At 42.2% G+C, this 23959-nt stretch overlaps 1 protein-coding gene across 1 annotated transcript; it reads right to left on the bottom strand.

Moving 5' to 3' along the window:
* Positions 1-5916: 5916 nt before the first annotated feature.
* LOC132583266 (vomeronasal type-2 receptor 26-like) lies at positions 5917-23022 on the bottom strand. Its single transcript, XM_060254932.1, has 7 exons — positions 22978-23022; positions 20709-21484; positions 12990-13281; positions 11576-12460; positions 9537-9764; positions 8782-8908; positions 5917-6827 (listed from the first exon to the last, which is right to left on the bottom strand). The coding sequence occupies exons 1-7, from the start codon at positions 23020-23022 to the stop codon at positions 5917-5919; spliced, it is 3264 nt and encodes a 1087-aa protein (XP_060110915.1).
* Positions 23023-23959: the final 937 nt, after the last annotated feature.

Below are 23959 nucleotides of genomic sequence, written 5' to 3'. Positions count from 1 at the left end.
GAGCAAATAAGCCGGGAAAGTATTTGGCTTGGCAATTGAAGAAAAAGAGAGAAAATAGAATTATTAACAGAATTGTGGTAGATGGAAGAGAAGTGGTTACTCAAGAGGGAATAAAAAGATAATTCTTTAAGTACTATGCCAAATTGTTTAAAGGTGTTAAAATAAAGAAAGAGAAGATGGATGAGTATTTACAAAAGATAAAAATAGCGCCCTTAACTGAAAATATGCGGAAAGTTTTGAATGATCCAATTGAAAAAATAGAAATTGAGCAGCAATTAACGCAATGAAAAATGCACTGGGGCACCGGGGCCAGATGGATATACAGCTAAATATTTTAAAACCTTTAAAGATGAATTAATACCAAAACTGCAGAAGTTGATGAATACGATAAGGATAAAAGGGAATGTACCAAACACATGGAAAGAAGCTGTTATTTCGTTGATACCCAAGGAAGATAGAGATGTCACGAATGTAAAAAAATTATAGACCAATTTCGCTATTAAATAATGACTATAAAATATTTACAAGAATCTTGGCAAAACGGCTTAAACAACATTTGATAAACTTTATAAAGGAAGATCAAGCAGGGTTTCTTCCCAAAAGACAAATAAGAGACAATATTAGAACTGTTGTAAATATTGTAGAATATTATGAAGGACATCCAGAATAAGAAGTAGCATTATTCTTTGCAGATGCAGAGAAAGCATTTGACAATTTAAATTGGGACTTTATGTTTGCAGTAATGGAAAAAATGGAGCTGGGAGAAAGTTTTATAAGAATGCTAAAACAATATACTCTGAACAAAGTGCAAGGTTGTGTATAAATGCAGACCTTACAGAAGATATGAAAATTAGCAAAGGTACTAGACAAGGCTGTCCGCTTTCACCACTGTTGTTTATAATGACTCTTGAAATATTACTGATGCAGATCCAAGAAGAAAAAGATATAGAAGGTTTAAGAATACAAGGATTTACTTACAAATACAGAGCTTTTGCTGATGATATAATGTTTATAAATGAAAACCCCATACACGTTACACCTTTGCTGTTAGCTAAAATACAAGAATATGGGGAGTTGGTGGGACTTTGTATTAATAGAGAAAAATCAAAAATTCTGTGTAAAAATATGCAGATGAACAAGCAACAAGAATTACAGAGACTAATGGGCTGTGAAGTCACTTCCAAGGTAAAGTACTTAAGGGTGGAGATAACAATGAAAAATATTGATCTGTTTAAAAATAATTATGAGAAGTTATGGCGTAAAATGGATGAAGACATGCTAAATTGGAACAAGCTTAATTTTTCATTGTTGGGTAGAATAGCTGCAATTAAAATGAATATCTTACCAAGAATAATGTATTTGTTTCAAACTATTCCTATTGTGAAGGATGGCAAACAATTTGATAAGTGGCGAAGGAAAATCTCAGAATTTGTGTGGGCTGGGAAGAAACCAAGGATTAAAATGAAAATTTTGACAGATGCAGAAGAGAGAGGTGGTTTTCAACTACCATATTTAAAATTATATCAGGAATCAGTTTGTTTAGTATGGATGAAAGAATGGATAACGTTGTTAAATAAAAAACTTTTAGTGCTGGAAGGTCACGGAAATAAATTTCGCTGGCACGCGTATTTGTATTATGGAAAAAAGAAGATGGACAGTTTTTTCTCTCACCATTATATAAGAAATAATTTGCTAAATACATGGATAAAATACAAGAAATATGGAGATGAGAGAATACCGTTATGGATAGTGCCAGCTGAAGTAATAAAAATAACAGCGGGGATAGGCGAATAAAAGTGGTTGTCATATAATCAATTATTAAAAATACAAAGTGGCAAAATAGAACTGAAAACTGCTGAAGAGTTGAATCATAAATATGATTGGTTTCAAATGCAACAAATAAAGTGCTTGGTGGAGAATAATATTAAAACTGAAGGAATAAGGAAAGAGCAAACAGAAATGGAAAAAGTTCTGCTTGGAGACAATGATAAATTAATTTCAAAGGTATATAAATTACTTCTACAATGGTCTATCGAAGATGAAGTAGTGAAATCTCAAAGGATTAAATGGGCAACTAATGTAAATAAAGAAATACAGATGGAAACCTGGGAATATTTGTGGAAGAATTCTATGAAACTTTCAACATGTCAAAGTATTAAAGAGAACTGTTTTAAGATGATGTATAGATGGTATATGACTCCTAAAAAATTAGCAAAGATGAATAACGAGATGCCAGACAGATGTTGGAAATGTAAAAAACATGAAGGTTCTTTCTACCGTATGTGGTGGACTTGTGAAAGAGCAAAACAGTATTGGCAAATGATTCAACAAGAAATTTCTAGGATCTTGGGATATGAAATAATGAAAGTTGCAGGGACTTTCCTATTGGGATTACAAATGGAAAAATTTCCAAAAGAAGATAGAACTTTAATCTGGTACTTGCTCTCAGCTGCTAGGACATTCTATGCGCAGTTCTGGAAGCAAGAAAAAATACCAGAGAAATGGGATTGGATTATAAAAGTTTTGACATGGAGTGAAATGGACAAATTAACAAGAATATTAAGAGACAATGATTTAGAAGTTTTTTAAGATGGAGTGGAAAAAGTTTAGAAGATACATAGAAAAAGAGTGGAAAATAAAAGGATATTGGACAATTTTTGATAATGATTAAGTTTTAAAAAGAAGAAGAATATAAGTTTTTGTTTTAATAGTTAAGGGTACCTTAACTATTTGCGAATATAATGCGCATATAATGTCTATGCAGCTGAAAGCATATACCAAATTATTGTTCTATCTTGCTTTTGAAATTTTTCCATTTGTAATCCCAACAGGAAAGTATCTGGTGCTTTCTTAATATTATATCCCAAGACTTTTGAAATCTCCTGCTGAATCATTTGCCAATATTGCTTCGCCTTTTCACAAGACCACCACATATGGTAAAAAGATCCTTCATGGCATTTGCATTTCCAGCATCTGTCCGACAACTGATTATTCATTTTTGCCAGTTTCGTAGGTGCCATAGACCACCTATATAACATTTTGAAGCAATTCTCCTTAATGTTATAACAAGTAGAAATTTTCATAGAGTTCTTCTATAGGTATTCCCACAACTCCATCTGTATTTCCTTATTTATATTTATCACCCATTTTATCATTTGTGATTTAACTACTTCATCTTCCGTAGACCATTTCAATAATTGTATGTCCTTGAAATCAGCTTTTCACTTTCTCCAAATAGCATTTTCTCCAGTTCTGTTTGTTCTTGCTTTATTCCCTAGTTCTTAATATCCTGTTCAAGCAAACTCTTTAGTTGTTGCAATTGAAACCAATTATATTTATGTTGTATTTCTTCCGCTGTTTGTACTTCCACCTTTTTTTCTTGGATCTTTAAAAGCTGGATATAGGTTAGCCACTTCTCTTCTTTAATATCTGAATACAATTTTATTACTTCTGTTGGTACGATCCAAAGCGGTTTCCTCTCGTCACCATATCTTTTATATTTTAACCAGGTATTTAACAGATTATTTCTGATATAGTGATGTGAGAAGAAACCATCCATCTTATTTCCCCCATAGTACATATAAGCATGCCATCCAAAGACATTTCCATGTCCTTCTAATGTCAATAACTTTCTATTTGATAATGTCATCCATTCCTTAATCCACACCAGGCAAACTGCATCATGATACAACTTTAGATTAGGCAGCTGGAATCCACCTCTTTCTTTCGCATCAGTCAGAATTTTCATCTTAATTCTTGGTTTTTCCCAGGCCCATACAAATTCTGAAAGTTTCCTTTGCCACCTAACAAATTGTTTATTGTCTTTCACTATTGGGATTGTTTGAAACAGGAACATAAGTCTCGGTAAAGCATTCATCTTAATTGCAGAGATTCTACCCAGTGTAGATAGGTTCAATTTGTTCCATTTAATCATATCTCCATCAATCTTGCGCCAAAGTTTTTCATAATTATTTTTATATAGATCAATATTTTTCATTGTTATTTCCACACCTAGATATTTTACTTTTGAAGTAATTTCACACTCTGTTAATTGCTGTAGTTCTTCCTGTTTGCTCTTTTTCATATTTTTACACAATTTTTTTGATTTTCCTTTATTTATATAAAAACCTGCCAATTCTCCATATTCTTGTATCTTACGAAGCAGCAATGGTGTTATATGGGTGGGATTTTCATTTATAAACATCACGTCATCTGCAAATGCTCTGTATTTGTAAGAAAAACCTTTCATTTTTAGCCCCCCCCCCCTCTCTCTCTCTCTCTCTCTCTCTATATATATATATATATATATATATATATAGAGAGAGAGAGAGAGAGAGAGAGAGCCACTGTGTGACACAGAGTGTTGGACGGGATGGGCCATTGGCCTGATTCAACATGGCTTCTCTTATGTTCTTATTATTATCAGAGTATAATTTTTTAATTAGGGATTAATTAGGGATTCAGGGGTTGGCCTTACAGGGCTTTCCTCTTTCCTGGAAGGTCGGGGACAAAGGGTCGCAATTGGGGGGGAGCTGTCTCGGAGGCGCTCACTTGATTGTGGTGTGCCCCAAGGGGCGGTTCTCTCCCCGATGTTATTTAACATCTACATGCGGCCTCTTGCCCAGATTGCCCGAAGGTATGGGTTGGGGTGTCACCAGTATGCTGATGACACCCAGCTCTATCTGCTGATGGATGGCCAGCCTGTCTGCGCCCCGGAAAACCTTGACCAGGCACTACGGGCCGTGGCTGAGTGGCTCAGACTGAGTGGGCTGAAGTTAAATCCTACGAAGACAGAGGTCCTTTGCTTGGGCCGCCGCGGCCCGGGGAGGGGGATCCCCCTGCTGGCTTTTGATGGTGCGCCGCTTATGGCGGCAGACAGGGTCAGGAGCTTGGGGGTGCTGTTGGAGCCTTCTTTAAAGATGGAGGCTCAGATAGCAGCCGCTGCCAAGTCCGCATTTTTTCATCTTAGACGGGCAAGGCAGCTGGCCCCCTTTCTGGAGCGCGACGACCTAGCAACAGTGATCCATGCTACGGTCACCTCAAGGTTGGACTACTGCAACGCCCTCTACATGGGGCTGCCCTTGTCTCGGACCCGGAAACTGCAGCTGGTGCAGAATGCCGCGGCCCGGCTGTTATTGGGTCTCCCAAAGTGGGAACACATCCAGCCGGGTCTCCGGACTCTGCACTGGCTTCCAGTGATATACCGAGTCCGGTACAAGGTGCTGGTTATTACCTTTAAAGCCCTATATGGCCTGGGACCTGCCTACCTGAAGGACCGTCTCTCCCCACATGTTCCCCAGAGAGCACTGAGGTCAGGAACACAAAATCTCCTCACTATCCCCGGGCCAAAAGAAGCCCGCCTGAAAGCCACCAGGGAAAGGGCTTTCTCCGTTATGGCCCCCGTATGGTGGAATCAGCTGCCGGAAGAGGTGAGGGCCCTGCGGGACCTAGCGCAGTTCCGCAGGGCCTGTAAGACGACCCTCTTCCGGCTAGCCTATACCTAGCCTACATTTAGCTAGGATAATAACTTGAGGAAACTGGCCAGCCATCTGTTTATAGGAAATTGAATTACTCTGTTTTAATGTTTTAACTGCTTAAATTATTTAACTGTTTTATATTTGAAATTGTTTACTTTTAAGTTTGACTAATTGTTGGAAGCCGCCCTGAGCCATTCGTGGGAAGGGCGGGATATAAATCCCAAATAAATAAATAAATAAATAAAAAAATTTCCATTACTTCTCTCAGAAAGAGAGAGAGAGAGAGAGATTCAAATGTATAATTCTTCTGTTTGAAATGTAAACCTAGCCTAATGAAAGAATGTCAGGAAATGGTTCATTGGTTTCATTCTCTCCACAAAACAAAAATTCCTTATTTGCATTTGATAAAAATATAACTGGAGAACAAGTGGATGGCTGACTAAAGAATTAAGTGTTTTTTCCGTATCAGCAGCTCTCTTGTGTTCAACTCAGGTCTCAGAAGAATGACATAGCATTTGGGCAAAAAGATACAGCCTAGCAAGCCAGCACTGGAAGCTAAGATGGAGAAGATCTCCACAGCCACCGTATCTTTTCCTTTCGTGCTCAGGTAGGTGGGGACAAAGGACAGCCAAACACTGCAAAAGACCAGCATGCTGAAGGTGATGAACTTGGCTTCGTTGAAACTGTCAGGCAACTTTCTTGCTATGAAAGCTACAATGAAGCAGATGGTGGCAAGGAATCCAATGTAACCCAAGGCACAGTAAAACATGGTGACTGACCCTTCATTGCATTGCATGATGACTTCTCTACTCAGTGAATGCTTGTCGATATCTGGGAAGGGTGGAAAAGAACCAAGCCAAACAGCACAAATGGAAACTTGAACAAAGGAGCAAGAAATAACAATAAAATGTGCCAATTCTTTCCCCACCCATTTCTGAAAAAGGTTTCCTGGCTTGGATGCCATAAACACCACAATGACAGTCACGGTTTTTGCCAGAACAGAAGAAACAGCAACGGAGAAGATGATGGCAAAAGTCACTTGTCGGAGGAGGCAGGTCACCTTGTCAGGCTGCTCGATGAAGAGCAAGGAGCAGAGGAAAGAAAGGAAAATGGAGACTAGCAGAATGTAGGTGAGGGTCCGATTGTTGGCTTTAACGATGGGAGTGTCCCGGTATTTTATAAAGGACAGAATCACCAGAGCTGTTATCAGAGACAGGAGAAGAGCAAAAAAGGCTAAAGCAATGCTCATCGGCTCACGGAATGAAAGAAAGTTTGGGATCTTGGGAAGGCAGTGGTTTTGTTCCTGGTTTGGATAATGACCTTCAGAGCAAGGGATGCAATAATCCATGTCTGAAAGGAGAAGAAAACCTACTGAGGCACTTTGATTCTACAAGAAGAGGTTTTTGTAAGATAGTAGCTAATATTTTCTCCTCAGTCCATGATGAAAACAGTTTTATAAACCTGTCCCAACATTGAAAATAAGTAAGAAGCAATAACACCATTTGCACCTTCCGGGGTATACCGAGATGAACGCACAAATCCTATTGTGGTTGAAGAACTTTTGTTGTTCCTGCTGATCCTTCTCAATTTCCTCACCAGACAGCCTCTGTCCTTCAAACAGAACTAAGCCATACTGGTGTTCAGGAATTCTGTTACTTTTAAATCTAAATTCCCATAACTTCACAAAATCTCTGGAAACAACTGGAGAAATACACAGGAATGTTCAACACCAGTAAGTGTAAGGAGTGGTAAGCTGCAGTACTGCAGTCCAAGCTCTGCTCATGACCTGAGTTTGATTCTGGTGGAAGCTGGGTTCAGGTAGCCGGCTCAAGGTTGACTCAGCCTCCCATCCTTCTGAGGTTGGTTAAATGAGTACCCAGCTTGCTTAGGGGTAAAGTGTACATGACTGGGGAAGGCAATGACAAACTACCCAAATAAAAAATCTGCCATGATGATGTTGTGAAAGCAACGTCACACCAGAGTCAGAAATTACTGGTGCTTGCACAGGGGATTACCTTTACATTTTTTAAAAGTCTAAGGTTACAAAAAAATTCCCATCTTCAAATATATACTAATGAAGTCTGAACTTTGGGAAACTGAGAAGGAAAGAGACCTTGAGTTCCTAGTGGATAACTCAATGGTGTGCCACAGCAGTGAAAAATGCTAACTCTATGCTGGGGAGCATTCGAAAAGGGATTGAAAATAAAATATCAGTATCAAGCAGTATCACAATGCCCCTATGTAGATCTGTGGTGCAGCCTCATTTGAAATACGATGTGCAGTTCTGATAACCGCATCTCAAAAAGGACACCACACAGCTGGGAAAAGTACAGCAGAGGGCAACCACAGTAATTAAAGGATTGGAGGACTTCTCCAATGAGGAAAAGCTGAAGAATTAGTTCAGAAAAGAGATGACTAAAAGAACAGACCTGATAGAGGTTTGGAAAATAAACATTGGATAGAAAGTAGGGGCAGAACAAAATAACTTTCTCTGCCTGACCCGAAATACTAGAATTCAGGGGTATTTCAGGAAACTGATGGGCAGCAGATTCAGCACAGACAAAAGGAAGCACTTCTTTACACACAACCTAATTAAAAACAGGGACCGATTTCCCACGAGCCTTACGCCGGTCTCACGCTCCTCTTCTCTGCGGGGCTTCCGCCGGATTTCACACTATCTGCCCCGGGACTGTAACTAGCTTCACCTTTTCCCCACGGCAAACAGAAACTGGTTTTTAGAGGATCTTGTTTGCTGCGGCGAAGCAAGTTGCAGCCCTGGGGCAGATAGTGTGAAATCCAACAGAACCCCCGCTGAGAAGACGAGTGTGAGAGCGGCATAAGGCTGGTGGGAAATCAGTCATGGAATATGCTGCCTGTTGATGTAGAGATGGCCACAGACTTTGGCAGCTTTAATAGGGAATCAGATTCATGGAAGATGGCCTGTCAGTGGCTTCTGACCTTGTTGACTAAAGGGAACCTCCACATTCAGAGGCAGCAAACCTCTGAATCTCAGAGCCAGGAGACAACGTCAAGGGAAGGCTTTGGCCTCTATACCCTGTTGTTGGCCATCCAGATGAACGGGTTGGCTAATATTGAGGAAGGATGCTGGAGTTGACAGACTGCTGGTCTGATCCAGTAGGGCTCTACTTCTGTTAAACATTCTTAATGCATAATGACAAAATGGCCAATTTAAGTCTTTTTTGATAATTCCTCAAAGAGTAAATGTTTCAAATTCCCACACTTTGAGTAATGAAACATTTGGGGAATCTTTAAAAGGAGGAATCTTTCCCAGAGCATCTCCTACCTTCTTTGTCTGACATTTTCCCTTCTGGACACAGATCACAATCGTAGCAGCAGAACTTCTCCCCTTCCTTCTTTCTCTTGCTGTAACCAAGTTTGCAGTTCTCATTACACAGGGAGGAAGGAGGCACCTGTCCTTGAAGAAAGCAAGAATTTAGAACTGAGGACAAAGTAGGAGTCTAGTAGCACCTTTAAGACCAGAAAGTTTTATTCAGAATGTAAGGTTTCGTATGCATAACACTCTTAACTCACCAGCTATATGTATTTCAGCTCACTGTACCCCATCCCCTCGTCTGAAGAAGTATACACGCATACGGAAGCTTACATTCTGGATAAAACTTTGTTGGTCTTAATGGTGCTACTGAACTCCTACTTTGTTCTACTGCTTCAGACCAACACAGCTGCCCACCTGGATCTTAAAACTGAGAAGCTATCATGAGTACTTTGTCTCAGAATTACTCTACAAGTTGTCAATGAAATGGAAGTGTGATATCTGGGATCTCAAAGATGGCTCATAGTGTGTGAGAGGAATGCACACATGTGATTACATGTGGCATTTTTGTTGCGCTTATTGATTTGATTTGATTTATATCCTGCCCTCCCTATACAGGATGCTGTAATTAAGAGCTGATTTAGCAAATGTCATGGATTAAAAACATCATGGAATCCATTTGCTCCCCTTAAGTCTTCTCCTTTCCCATTTCATTAAACGATGAAGGGTTTTGTATTTGTTTGAGAAACACTGAGATGGTTTCTCACCTGTGGAAGGTGCCTATTCCACTTAATCTCATCCTGATCAATTATCACTCGTTGACTACGGGGAACCTGAGGATCCAGCCTCCCGATCTTGACTCTGACATAGGACTTATTTGGAAAAGCGATCATGTTGGTAATATCGAATCCACCTTTCAATTCTCCATGTTCATTGAAGGCCACTTCATCTCCAGCGCTGTTGTTGAAAGCAATTGTCTGAAGAAGGGTGTTGAGCTTGGTGGAAAGAGAAGGAGCATTTAAGGGCATGGACTGAATTGGATGGGTTGGAGTGTGCTCACCAATACTTCTCAGTGTCAAACAGAGTTTTAGATTACTTTCTTCTAGGAGAGAAGTTATTTATGAATGCAACTAATTTGTTCTTTTGCCGATGAAAATAAACTTCCATTGCCAGACACAAGACAAAGGAAAGAAGAAGAAGACGACTGCAGGTTTATACCCCGTCCTTCTCTCTGAATCAGAGACTCAGAGCGGCTTACAAACTCCCCCCACAACAGACACCCTGTGAGGTGGGTGGGGCTGAGAGGGCTCTCACAGCAGCTGCCCTTTCAAGGACAACTTCTGCAAGAGCTATGGCTGACCCAAGGTCATTCCAGCAGCTGCAAGTGGAGGAGTGGGGAATCAAATCCGGTTCTCCCAGATAAGAGTCCGTGCACTTAGCCGCTACACCAAAAATGTGATGTGAAAGGTGATGTGAAGGGAGTCAGTTTGATCTAGCGGTTAAGTGTGCGGACTCTTATCTGGGAGAACTGGGTTTGATTCCCCACTTGCAGCTGCTGGAATGGCCTTGGGTCAGCCATAGCTCTGGCCGAGGTTGTCCTTGAAAGGGCAGCTGCTGGGAGAGCCCTCTCAGCCCCACCCACCTCACAGGGTGTCTGTTGTGTGGGAGAAGATATAGGAGATTTTGAGCCACTGTGAGTCTCTGATTCAGAGAGAAGGGCGGGGTATAAATCTGCAGTTTTCTTCTTCTTCCTCTGCTGGACACTCTGGAGAGCTGCAGCTAGTCTCAGTACACCTTGATCCAGGGCCGGATTAACAAATAGGCCAAATAGGGGCTGGCCTATGGACCCCCATGCCTTCATTGGCCCTGGGCCAGCTTCCCCCCCGCTTGCATCTCTCCCAGCCTGCACGCACAGCCAGCAACTGAGCTGCTCTTGGCTCAACTTGCCTGGTAGTGCATCCTTCTCATTTGCACAAGGACTTATCCGTGGCACATCCAGCTAAATAGAACAAGTAGTATTCTCACAATTTTTTTTGCTTAATTTCACATTTTTTTTTAAAAAAAAAATTAAAATAAAACTGTGGATAAAAAATGTAAATAGTTTCAAGTTTCTTCATTTTTCCTACAATTCTGTTTTTTAATTTTTTTTTTTGGGGGGGGGGTGAGGGCTAGCAGCAGCTCACCTAGGGCACCAAAACCCCTCGCACCAGCCCTGCTCAAATGAGCAGGGAGAAAAGATTAAAGATCCCATTTTCCCACTCCTGCCAACATATTGAACCCCAAACATGGCAGAGGACTAGTGTTCCCACTAAGCTAAGTTAGGGTGAACCAGCTCACAGTTTTTTAGCCTCTGGCTCACACATTTTTGTCTTAGCTCAGGGAACACGGCCCCAGAGCAAACTAACTGGTGCAGTAGAAGACGAAGAAGACTGCAGATTTATATCCCGGCCTTTTCTCTAAATCAGAGTCTCAGAGCAGCTTACAATCTCCTTTATTTTCTTCCCCCACAACAGACACCCTGTGAGGTGGGTGGGGCTCAGAGAGCGCTCTCACAGAAGCTGCCCTTTCAAGGACAACTCTGCAAGAACTACGGCTGACCCAAGGCCATTCCAGCAGCTGCAAGTGGAGGAGTGGGGAATCAAACCCAATTCTCCCAGATAAGAGTTCACTCACTTAACCACTACAGAAAACTGGCTCACAGCTTTAATGCCAATAGCTCAGGAAGCAGAGTTTTTGCTCAGAAGACTCCACAGCTTAGAGGGAGCATGGCAGAGGACTCTCTTTTTCCCTAACGAAGAAGAATTACCTTCCAAGGTGGCACATCCAAAGAAGCCAAGCTGCCTCCAGTCTCTATTGCTCTGTGGTTGATTCTAGATGAGTCCAAGATGTGTAGGGCATGCGCAAGGAAATAGACGGCATTATATATACCGTAGCTATGGCTGGTCATCCTCATTTCAAAAAAAGGTGCTGGGACAGTCTCCAGCTTCTCCTCTTCGGTGCATGTCTTACCAGAGTGTTCTGGGTTAACAGAACCTGGGAATGCACAGTCGAACACTTGCTCCCAGAAGTCCTTGATAAAGCCATCCCCCTTTGCCTGGGAAGGTTTTAGAAGTTGAAGAAATCTATGGAAGCCTCGGATGGGCTTGGAATGAATTGAGAAGGAAAGAGTACCATGGAATATCTCTATATCAAACGCTTTTAGAAAAGTGGTGAGTGCAAAATCCATCTGGGCGGTTGTAATCCACACTTTTCCTGTAGAGGTCCTCTCTCCGTAGTCAGCCCCTGTGAGATTCATCACCATCGTGGGCATGAAGATAATGGTCGTCAGCCAAAGAAATGCTCCACTTCCTCCATAGACGACAATTGCATTGGCTTCGCTGTCCAAGAACTTTGCATTACTACTGTATAGATATTTGTTCAGAAAAAGTATGTCATCCCAGGGGAGCTTTCCTGTAGCCTTTTCTGTGAAAGCTGCACAGATTCCATTCCTGGAAAGCATCGGCTCCAAAGTCTGCAAGAAACGATCTCCCCTTTCGTCATCCAGAGTGATGAGCCCAACCCATCTCCACCGGAAATGCAGAAGTAAGTGGACAATCCCCTCATACTGAAGGGCTTCCTTGGGGAACATGCGGTAAAAAGATGACTGACTGGTTGGGACATCCACATCCGATTCAAAGGAGCCAAATGACAGCTAGGAAGGAAACAAAAAGTCATGTTATAGAGCAGGGGTGGCCAACGGTAGCTCTCCAGATGTTTTTTTGCATCTGGAAAGCTACCGTTGGCCACCCCTGTTATAGAGGGATAATCAGACTACTTGACTCTATTCATCACCTTCTTCTTTAAAAGACATTTAAATGTTACTCCAGATCTTATACTATCCCCAATGTAAATGGTATAAAATACAACTCTGCTTTCCAGACTGTTCCACATGTTCTTTGTCTGCATATTTCAGCCTTCTACTAGTATAATTGTTTGTAATTATTTTATTTTATTTAGAAACATTTATTAGCCATCTTTTCAACTTGAATATTCAACACGCATCCTTTGGAGTCCTTTCTGACAATTGTCATTTCAAGTTCCATATCACTCCCAAATCCCCCGTGTACAATTGGCCCCTTATTTTTTTATTCTTTGCAGTACTTGATAATAGATCAGCAAAGGTGATTAAACTATGTGTGAGATTTGTGAAAGTCCAAATAATCCCAGTTCTCTGATCGTACCTGTGGGATCTTGTAAAGACTTAAGATAGTCGCCATGTCTGATGTGGTTTCAGAACTATAGCCCCCAATTATGCCAGCCATTTTTTTCTGGTAGCCACATTTGTAGTTTGGGACAAGTTCAGCTGCTGTGAAGAGCAGGTCCAGGGTGGGTCTGTAAATCCATTTTGAATCATACGTGGAGTCATGGATGTGGAACCCAAGAGTAATGTTGGGCAAGATGGTGGGGTCCTCATTGATCTCAAAGATGGCAAACACCAAGGCCAGGACATGCTGGTAGAACTTTGTTTTCACGCTACAAAGACAATCATTGTTTAAGAAGAGAATGTTTCAATGCACAGCATCTGGATTGCTCACAGTATTGTGTCTGAGAACATCACTAGGTGCCAGCTGAATGAGAGAAATGACCCATCGGATTCACTATTCATTTCCCATAGTATAATGCTCTTGGGAAACCTGCAAGCTGGACATGGAGCCATCTGCCAGTGACTGATTTTCAAATGGATACTGGAGGTTCCTTTTAGTTACCAAAACAAATAGCCCTTGATAGAACTATGGATTTGTCTAATTCCCTTTAGGATGCACAATCCAGTAGCCTTCAGCAGAGATTTTATGTCTGTCCTATATTGCTAAAATAAATAAAGTTTAGTGATTCTGAAATCTGCTGTTGTGAACAGTGGGGAAGACACTCTTGTTCTGCTTTCCCCAAATTCTCCCTTCCCCCAAAATATCTCTCTGCTTTTTGGCTTATATACAGGAGATATTTAACCTGAGGGACAAAAATGTTTGCCCATTGATGCTGCAGTTGCTTCAGTCTGTAGTGATAAATATCACAAGCCTCTTGTGTCATACAAATATTTTTGCATATACGTCACACTGACATTTTTCTCAGAATTTTTGTATTTTTCAAACAATAGTTCCCTCCTCGTTACTTTATTTTCAAGTTTTGGCATCCCCGGTGTAGAACTGGCCTTTCTCAAAATAGCCTGCATTTGGGTGGATGTATATTTGATGCTGTCTGAACTCTCTGCTCACAACCTGAGTTCAATCTCAGCGGAATCTGGTTTCAGGTAGCCGGCTCGAGGTTGACTCAGCCGGCAACATGAGTCTGCCGTGAAAATGTTGTGAAAGCAATGTCACCCCAGAGTTGGAAACGACTGGTTGCAAAGGGGACTACCTTTTACTTTTTATATTTACTGCAGCTTTAAAAAAAAATCTCTACCTCCTGCTATGTACCTTCTAATCAAGGAAATATATCCAGAGGAGTTGGCTGCGTTATTCGGTTGCTGCAAAATAGTAAAGAGTCCAGCAGCACCTTTAAGATTAACAGATTTTATTTTAGCATAAGCTTTGGAGAAACAGCTCTTGTCATCACAGTTCTGACAGAGAGAGCTCTGTTTCTTGAAAGCTTATGCCACAATAATTCTGTCAGTCTTTAAGATGCTACTGAACCCTTTACTAAACTAGGAAAGTGTATAAATGCTAAACAAAACAAAAAAAGTGCAATCTACTTATAAATTATTAATGAAGCAATATGGTATAAGCATAATCTTTGGCCTTGGAGCGTGAGTACTTTATTTGGGTAGCCACAATGCTTAGTGCTATCCATTATTATTAAAAATGCCTACTGAGCTTTGCAAATATGCAGATTTGCTCAAATAAAATCAGATATCATCACCACCACCACCACCTCTGTGTTAGCGGAACAATGATTCTCTTACATCGGATAACATTTATCAACCTGGCAGGGATGCTGCCTAAATTCAAGCTTTTGCAAAACGCAACCAGTATGAGACACAATTCCACCAATCAGGATTTCACCAGGCTGATATGACTGTTGTGGAATCTGAGGAGGATGGTTTCCAGTGCACTTCATACTACGGGATTTATACACAAGGAAGTAGTATCGGTATCAGCACCAACATCACAGATTCTGCCATATGCAATCAAAAAACACCTTTCTCCATTTGGACTCTGTGTAGAGTCGCCTCTTTAGGGTCTCCTCTAGAGTATTGTCAACATTATCTTCAGCCTGGTTTTAAGAAGATGACTCAGATGGCTCTTGTCTCTTCCAACACACTTTTAAAGGGTACACGTCTGAATCTTATCTTCCATGTCCCAGCTGTTTGCTTTGTGTGCTACTCATGAGATATTGAGTAGCAATATGGTCTCTCATTTTAGCAGTGAATGGCTCCATGGAAGCTTTTATAACCAGAACATGGAGATTTCATTTTGGATTGTTTTTTGTCTCATTCTGGAAAACTACTGAAAATTCGACTGATTGAAGAAATGACAGTCATTTTGGTAATTATACTGGAGCTAATCTCCTCTGGAAGACTGTAATGTCCTGAGGTCATTAGCTGCAGAAATAGTGAAGCAAAAGTATTTGTCTGATCTCATCTAGCAAGATTAGCAGCTGGAATGGTGTGGTCAGACCACCAGAGGCCATGGCCATCCATGATGCAATCCAAACAACAACAACAAAAAATGGGATGGGATTCTCAGACAGGAAGTAGCCATGCAAAATCAGTGAGCAACTTCTCCTTGGATGCATCTATTTGTTTATTGATTCAGAACATGTCTGCACCACTTGTGCAGAGAACCTGTGCAAGCTAGTTTACAACCTAAAACATGATAAAGCAACAAAGAGCATAGAATCATTAAAAGTTCTGAACAGAACACCCTAAAAATCCAATAGTCTAACTCAACCTAAGACATATGCAGGGCCTTTTTTCTGGAAAAAGAGATGCCGCGGTGAATGGCGGAGAAACACATGGTTGCCCCTCCTGAACTTTCAATCATTTTTTGACTCCTGAAAGCTTATGACTCAAGAATTCTTGTAGTTACAGGACTCCAATCAAACTTTGTATAACGATTCTTAATACGACCTCTTTGGACACTGGATCTCACTCAAGAGTTTAAAAGATGCCCATTCAGTATTACTGTCATGAGGGAGGGGGTGTGACTCAGTGGTAGAGGCTCTGCTTGGCATGCAGAAGGTTCCAGGTTCAATCCTCAGCATCTCCAGTCAAAATGCCTAGGTAGGAGGTGATGTGAAAGACCTCTGCCTGCTACCCTGGAGAGCCGCTTCCAATCTGAGTAGACGACTGACCTTGATGTACCGATGGTCTGATTCAGTATAAGGGAGCTTCATGTGCTCCTGTGTTCATGGCTACTGTGTAGAGCAGGGGTGGCCAACGGTAGCTCTCCATATGTTTTTTGCCTACAACTCCCATCAGCCCCAGTCAGAACGGCTGATGGCTGGGGCTGATGGGAGTTGTAGGCAAAAAACATCTGGAGAGATACCGTTGGCCACCCCTGGTATAGAGTGTGCACTATCCCACCACACAAATGCACACCATGTATAAGATCTGGTAACTTTCTAAGCTAAGGAACTTGCCTTATGTTTAACATCTGATGGGGCATATAGAGAGAGAGGGACAGAGGAATTGTGTTTTACCCATTTCTTTTTAATCCCTTGCTCACCCCAAGCTGTGCTAAAAGTATGCTTGTGAACATTTTTCCTTTAATAAATGATTTATACCTAGGCTGTCAAAAATGCAGCCCGAGGGACAGATCAGGCCCCCAGAAGGCTCCTCTCAGGCCCTACTGTCATCTGCTTCCTTCTTCCTCTCTCTTGCTTCCTTCTGCATCACCGCTTGCTTTTTCAGGCTTGTTCAACCACACAGGAGCTACAGAGCAAAGCCTCTGTTTTCTCTATTGGCTGACCAGCACATGAAGCAACTTATGTATAAAAGCTCTCAATGCCCAAACGTTTCATGTTTTCCCCTGGGTCTTAGGCTCAAAGCATTGAACATGACATTTCTGCAGTGGATGTCAATAAATCAAAGGTAGGCTTGCAACTTACAGACACACATCTGAACAACACCTGAACAGCGTACTCAAGATTACTTCAGCACATTGTCTCTCGATTTTGATGCAATAATTCAAAGCAAGAGGTGTCAGTTTTCAGAAACTGTTAGATAGACAAAATATTGCAAGAGTGCTAATCTTTTAAGCGCATTTTACTCTAAGTTTTTTTTTTAAAAAAATAATAATTTGTGTTTTTCCATGTCCTTTATAAAATTTATATCTCCACTACCTGGCATTACATCTTATGACATGCATGGCCCGGCCCGACAAGGTCTAATTTATGTCAGATCTGGCCCTCATAACAAATGAGTTTGATGCCCCTGCTTTATACAATTTGATCTTTTTAGTGGTTTTCTGTGCTACACAGACCCCCACCATCTTGGACATGCTATTTTCGAAGGAGTACCAGGAGGAAGGGGAGGACAGTCAGTTAGCAAGTGGCTGTTCCCCCAGTGGTGCTCAAGGCAGTAAGCTGTTCCCATGGTAACCAGGTGCAGAAGAGATGCAGGAGCAAGGCCTCAGAACTTGGAAGGGAAGTTGGGAGTCCTGACCACCACAGGGGCAATCCCTACAAAGGGCAGGTAGTGGTGGTTAGGAAAGCCTTAGAGGGCAGGGTAGCACAGGGCCTAGGACAGAGCAGGACCATTCTGCTACAAAGGGCAAAGGGCTAGGACACCCTACTGGAAAGGGACCCAGAATACAATGCTCTGCTTGTGAAGGGTCATGGATCCTACAGGATTTCAAAACGCTCAGGGGAACTATAGGATCTCAGTGGGAATGTGGACTGTAAACCTTGACGTTATTGAATTTTTACCTCTCATTGACCTCTTGTGGAAGTCACCCTTCTGGTTTACCTCTGGGTGACCGGAAGGTGTCCAGGAGACATCTAGGATGACCTTGGCAGAGAACTCACACTAAATCTGACAGATGGTGGTACAGTGCTCTTTAGAAGACCACGGCTTTTTTTTTGTAGCAGGAACTCCTTTGCATATTAGGCCACACCCCCTGATGTAGCCAATCCTCCAAGAGCTTACAGGCCTCTTAGTACAGGGCCTGCTATAAATACCAGGAGGACTGGCTACATCAGGGGTATGTGGCCTAATATGCAAAGGAGTTTCTGGTACAAAAAAAAAAGCCCTGGAAAGACCTATAAAGCAGCAGGGATTGCAGCAAAGAGATGTTATCGCTGCTACTGCATCAGAGGTGGCTTGTTATTGCCTGCCACTGCGTAGTGACTCTGGACTTCCTTTTACTCTCGCATCCAAGTATCAACCGAGGTGTCCTCGTTTAGCTTTGGCGATCAGGCAAGATCAAGCCAGCCTGGGTCATCCAGGTCATAGTTACAGTAATAAAATACATCTTGTTATATTACTCAGTGGCATTGTAAATTTGCATCAAGATGTCTTCTCAAAATTGGATGATAATTTCATCCGCTGCATCTCCATCCCCAAAGACAAGCATTGGAGGTTGTGAAGCTCTGGGTTCCAGGGACTCTGGCAATGGTCCTTGGGGAACTAGTTTGGCCCAGGGCATGAAGTCCTTAGTATGGATGCAGGGAACCCTCGAAAATGCAAGCCTTGAGACCCCTTATGTTAGGAAGGGAGGAAAGCCTTGCAGAAGTAAGACATCTCCACTGCCCATATCAGGTATTAGGAAAGGGACAATCAAACACCATCATGTTCTCCAGGGCTTTTTTTGACCAGGAACGCACAGGAACACAGTTCTGGTGGGCTTGGTGGCATAGGGTGTGGCATAATATGCAAATGAGTTCCTGCTGGGCTTTTTCTACCGGAAAAGCCTCACGTGAAACAATTGTGATATCAGTGGGTGTGGCCTAATATGCAAATGAGTTCCTGCTATTTCACTATATGGAATGGTGCTGATTGCAGGGGTGTGGCCTAATATGCAAATGAGTTCCAGCTGGGCTTTTCTATAAAAAAAGCCGTGGTGTTCTCAATGGCATTTTGGGGAGAACGGGATCATTCATGTTTCAAAGTCAGAAAAGGATTTATCTAATTTTCAGGAAATAACCATTCTGTATTGAGTGGATGAAAGTAAAACCATCCCTATGATGTGTCTACACATATAAATTAGCATTACCCACAGTTAGATCATATAGAGAAACAATAATGATTTCCACATACAATTATGTTTATCGAACCAGCTGGAATGCATAAAAATTGTACAGTTGTGAGTGCCTTATAAAATAATGCAGAATTCATTTTATTGTATGTGTTACAGAATATATACTTGAAAAGTGCTTGCACAGTATTTTCGTGGAAATGTGTACTGTTGCCTTCCAGTGCACAAAAGCAGTCAGAAACACTGAACAGGGATCTGTGCCTTTGTTGTCTAGCACTGACTGCATCAGCTTTATCTTGGAGATTACTGTGGCATGTTCCTCTTTTTTTTACACGGTCACTGTTCTTTTCAAAAAGACCGCTTTTCTCCTCCATAATCGGAACAGCGCCTCCTTTACCTGATCATTCCTCAGACAGTAAATCAGGGGGTTGAGAAAGGGTGTTAAGGCAGTAGGGAAGAGCGCTACTGTCTTAATGACATTTGAATCCGTTTCTCCTCCTGGGTTTACATACAGCCCTACTGGAGGGCCATAATAAAGCGTGACCACCAACAAGTGGAATGATATGGTGGAGAAAGACTTTAACCGATTCCGATTGCCTTTGCTAGAGTTTTTCATCAAAGTGACAATCACAGAACTGTAGGACAGCACAGTAAACACGATGTTGCCGAGGATCAGCACAACATCCATGAAAATCAGACTAACGAGGGGAGCCTTTGGTAGTGGAGGACAAGCCAAAGCCAGAATTGGCCCAGGGTCACACAAAAAATGGTCAATGATATTAGGACCACAGAAAGACATCTTGGAGATCAGTGTCACTGGAACAATGAATGCCAGGAAGCTAAGGACCCAAGAAGCAGTTACTAGGATGTAGCAAAAATTTGGGGACATGATCTGTGGATATCGCAGTGGGTGGCAGATGGGCTTGGTGGCAGGGGGTGTGGCATAATATGCAAATGAGTTCCTGCTGGGCTTTTTCTACAAAAAAAGCCTTACGTGAAACAATTGTGATAACAGCGGGTGTGGTCTAATATGCAAACAAGTTCCTGCTATCTCACTATATGGAATAGCGTTGATTTCAGGGGATGAGGCCTAATATGCAAATGAATTCCAGCTGGGCTTTTTCTATAAAAAAGCCGTGGTGTTCTCAATGGCATTTTGGGGAGAATGGGATCATTCATGTTTCAAAGTCAGAAAAGGATTTATCTAATCTTCAGGAAATAACCATTCTGTATTCGGATGACAGTAAAACCATCCCTATGATGTGTCTACACATATAAATTAGCATTATATAGAGAAACAATAATGATTTCCACATACAATTATGTTTATCAAACTAGCTGGAATGTATAAGAATTGTGCAGTTGTGAGTGCCTTATAAAATAATGCAGAATTCATTTTATTGTATGTATTACAAAATATATACTTGAAAAGTGCTTGCACAGTATTCTAGTGGAAATGTGTACTGTTGCCTTCCAGTGCACAAAAGGAGCCAGAAAGACTGAACAGGGATCTGTGCCTTTGTTGTCTAGCACTGACTGCATCAGCTTTATCTTGGAGAGTACTGTGGCATGTTCCTCTTTTTTTACACGGTCACTTTTCTTTTCAAAAAGACCGCTTTTCTCCTCCATAATCGGAACAGTGCCTCCTTTACCTGATCATTCCTCAGACACTAAATCAGGGGGTTGAGAAAGGGTGTTAAGGCAGTAGGGAAGAGTGCTACTGTCATAATGACATTTGAATCTGTTTCTCCTCCTGGGTTTACATACAGCCCTACTGGAGGGCCATAATAAAGCGTGACCACCAACAAGTGGAATGATATGGTGGAGAAAGACTTTAACTGATTGCCTTTGCTAGAGTTTTTCATCAAAGTGACAATCACAGAACTGTAGGACAGCACAGTAAACACGATGTTGCCGAGGATCAGCACAACATCCATGAAAATCAGACTAACGAGGGGAGCCTTTGGTAGTGGAGGACAAGCCAAAGCCAGAATTGGCCCAGGGTCACACAAAAAATGGTCAATGATATTAGGACCACAGAAAGACATCTTGGAGATAAGTGTCAATGGAACTATGAATGCCAGGAAGTTAAGGAGCCCAGAAGCAGTTACTAGGATGTAGCAAAAATTTGGGGACATGATCTGTGGATATCGCAGTGGGTGGCAGATGGCCAAGTACCGATCCAAGGCCATAGAGGAGAGGAAGAAGCATTCTGTACTGCCAAGAAAGAAAAATATGTAGAACTGGAGGAAGCAGGAACTGAAGGAGATGATCTTTTTGGCCAATGCCAGGTCTAAGAGCATGCGGGGCACAGTGGTGCTCACATAGCAGATCTCCAGCCACGAGAAGTTGCTCAGGAGGATGTACATGGGAAGCCGGGACAAGCGGGTGTCAAGATGCACCAACGTGATGATGGTGATGTTCTCCGCCATGGCAAGCATGTAAAGGAAAGTGAAAAAGGTGAGGAGCAGGAGTCGTTGCAGGTGCCCAACTTCAAAGCCCACCAAAATGAATTCCTGGACTGTCCTGTTGGTGAACTCCATCTGGAATTAGAGAACAGAGTAATCATTGCATACGATATACTCTTATCTGGCTATTTGTCTCCATAGAAAGAGAAATGCTATAAAGACATGGCATCCAGTTAGGGAGAGAGGGGATGTCCACCTTTCATATCACATCCATTTAGTCATAAAATCATAGAGCTGAAAGGGATCTCCAGGGCCATCTAGTCCAACCCCCTGCACAACGTAGGAAACTCACAAATACCTCCCCCTAAATTCATAGAATGTATTGTTCCTCTGGGTACTTATAAATAACGAATTATAAAAAGTAATAGCAAAACATGCGCTTTGAGTAACCTTCTGCACAGGGTAGGTAGGAATGAAGTTACTGCAAAAAGATGGTCACAAGTTCTAAGCTCCAAAACTCAGAAATCAAAAATGTCAATGGTTATTTATTTTTTACTTTGGCTATTAAATTGCTGCCAAAAGTACTGTAAAATCAATCAATTAGAATTAAATTATGAGAAATCAAAAGTGTTAGTGTTCTCGAAATCTAGGAAGCAATCTTGAAGGGTGGGTGACTATGAGTTCGAACAAGTAAAACACTTCACGTACTTAGGGTAACATTTCCAGGCTACTACATCATGGACCCAACAATGCAAAGTAACGATTAATAATGCCAAAGCAAATGATAACTCACTTCTGCGTTTCTGTTTCTCTGAAAAAGGGAATCAATATGTTCCAGCTGTGCTCAAAGTTTTTAATTTGAAAATTGACCCTCAATTACTCTATGGAACCCCTATTTGGATTGATTCAATAAATAAAGCAGTTGAACAAGTACACTCAGGCTTTCTACAGAAGATTTTGGGTTTTCCATCTTGCGTACCATATTCACAACAAAAAAACATGCTCCTGAGTCTTTAAGATTTTTTGTTATTGAAAAATTCAATTTCAATGTATACAACAGAAATGATGTTAATAAATGGTTATTACAACGTGAGGCATTCTGGATTTTTAAATGTAATTCTCTTCAACCAAATGGTTGAAACTATGAATGTGATTTGTCCTGCTTTATATGAGTGTTTGCAGCATCTGTAGACTTGATGTGGCTCCTTTAAATGATCACGTTAACTTTGAACACCTGTAAATGTGTTTCTATTTCATGACTGTATAGTGGGTTTTAATGGTCACTGGAGCACCACATTATAAATATAACTTTCATTGCACTTGAAGGATTGATTTCCATTATCAACTTTGTAATCTTTTGCATTAAGGTAAAATGGTTCATTTGTTTATCTGAAACTATTTTTGTATGGATTATTTGTATACTCAGTTTGTACTCTTCTTCACTCAGCCTGTGGAAGCTTCAGAGAAACGGAGGCAGAGAGGCGCCGCCTTCGTAGCTGCCTGCTACTGTTTGCTTTTTTTCTACAGCAGTTTGACTTGTGAAGAAGACTCTACTTTGCCAGTTCTTGGCTGAAACCATTTGGAGGCCTTTTGGTCCCAAGAAAGACTGTGCATATTAGGCTCGGCACCTTCCCAGCTAAGCCGGCTTCGCCCGCGATCAAGCTGGGTGCCATCTTTGCCCCCACGGATGAAGGGAGGAGCAGACCGCCAGTCGGATGCTCCCGAGCTGTTGGGGGGTGTGGTCAGGGCTTTATAAGCCCTGGCTCCGCCCAGACTGTCTGTCATCTCCGGCGGGGCCCTACAGCGCGAGCGGCGGCTGATTCCGGGTGGGCTTTAGGCATTGGGTTGAACTTCGTGCTGCATGAAGCGCGCGTGGCGGCCATTTTGGTTGAGCCGCGTGCTCTGGGAGGATTGCCTGTTACTGGGCGGCCATTTTAGGGCTCGGCTGAGTTCTTCTTTGGGCGGCCATTTTAAAGCACATCGGCTGAACGCTCATTGCTGGGCCGCCATTTTGGCGCGACGGTGGTTGGGCTGGTTACGCCAGGTGCGGGTGGCAGTCATTTCTGGGAGTCCCCATCTGGCATTTTGTGGCAGCGCTGAGAGGCATTGCCTGGAAGTTCAGCATTATCAAATGCGTGTGCTGCGATCAATTTTGGGGGTCTGCTTTTTGAGTTTTGTTCCCATCTTTGTGAGGCCAGGGTGTTAGCCGTAATATTTGGTTAGCATGACGCCTAGAAAGGGTTTGGGGAAGGCTAAGGGCAAACAGCCGGCTTGCCCGCCCAGGGGCCGTGGCGGGCAACTTGGGCCTGATTTCGGGAGAGCGGGTTAGGTTGGCCATTATCCAGCAGCTGGAGGCGTTGGAGCAGCAGAGAGTTGCTGCAGGGGCCCCTATTTGGCAGGGTCTCCGCCGCGCTTCGGAGCGGTCAAAGTGACCCATGTTTGAAGCGGAGATGCTGGCCCGTTTGTCTGCATTGCAGGGCGGCGCAGCTGTACCTGATCCTCCGCAGCAGTTGGATGACGAGGAGGATCCTGGTGAGGACCCGTCGGGGGAGCAGTCGACTGGCGGCGGCTCGGGGGACGGTGTGCCTCAGACTCCGGATGGTGCAGGAC

The sequence above is a fragment of the Heteronotia binoei genome, chromosome 15 (genome assembly GCF_032191835.1).
Source record: "Heteronotia binoei isolate CCM8104 ecotype False Entrance Well chromosome 15, APGP_CSIRO_Hbin_v1, whole genome shotgun sequence".
NCBI classification, from domain to species: Eukaryota; Metazoa; Chordata; class Lepidosauria; order Squamata; family Gekkonidae; genus Heteronotia; species Heteronotia binoei.
Note: the sequence above shows the minus strand (reverse complement) of the source record. Positions and strands in the feature narration are given on the sequence as shown.

What these genes read in the sequence shown, in the direction of transcription:
- LOC132583266 (XM_060254932.1), bottom strand. Translation starts at nt 23,022, where the DNA reads ATGGCACCCAGCTTGATCGCGGGCGAAGCCGGCTTAGCTGGGAAG. An exon ending in GTCTTTACAAGATCCCACAG is followed by an intron (nt 12,461 to 12,989) that starts GTACGATCAGAG and finishes TTTCCTTCCTAG; the next exon opens with CTGTCATTTGGCTCCTTTGA. An exon ending in GGAATAGGCACCTTCCACAG is followed by an intron (nt 8,909 to 9,536) that starts GTGAGAAACCAT and finishes CTTCAAGGACAG; the next exon opens with GTGCCTCCTTCCTCCCTGTG.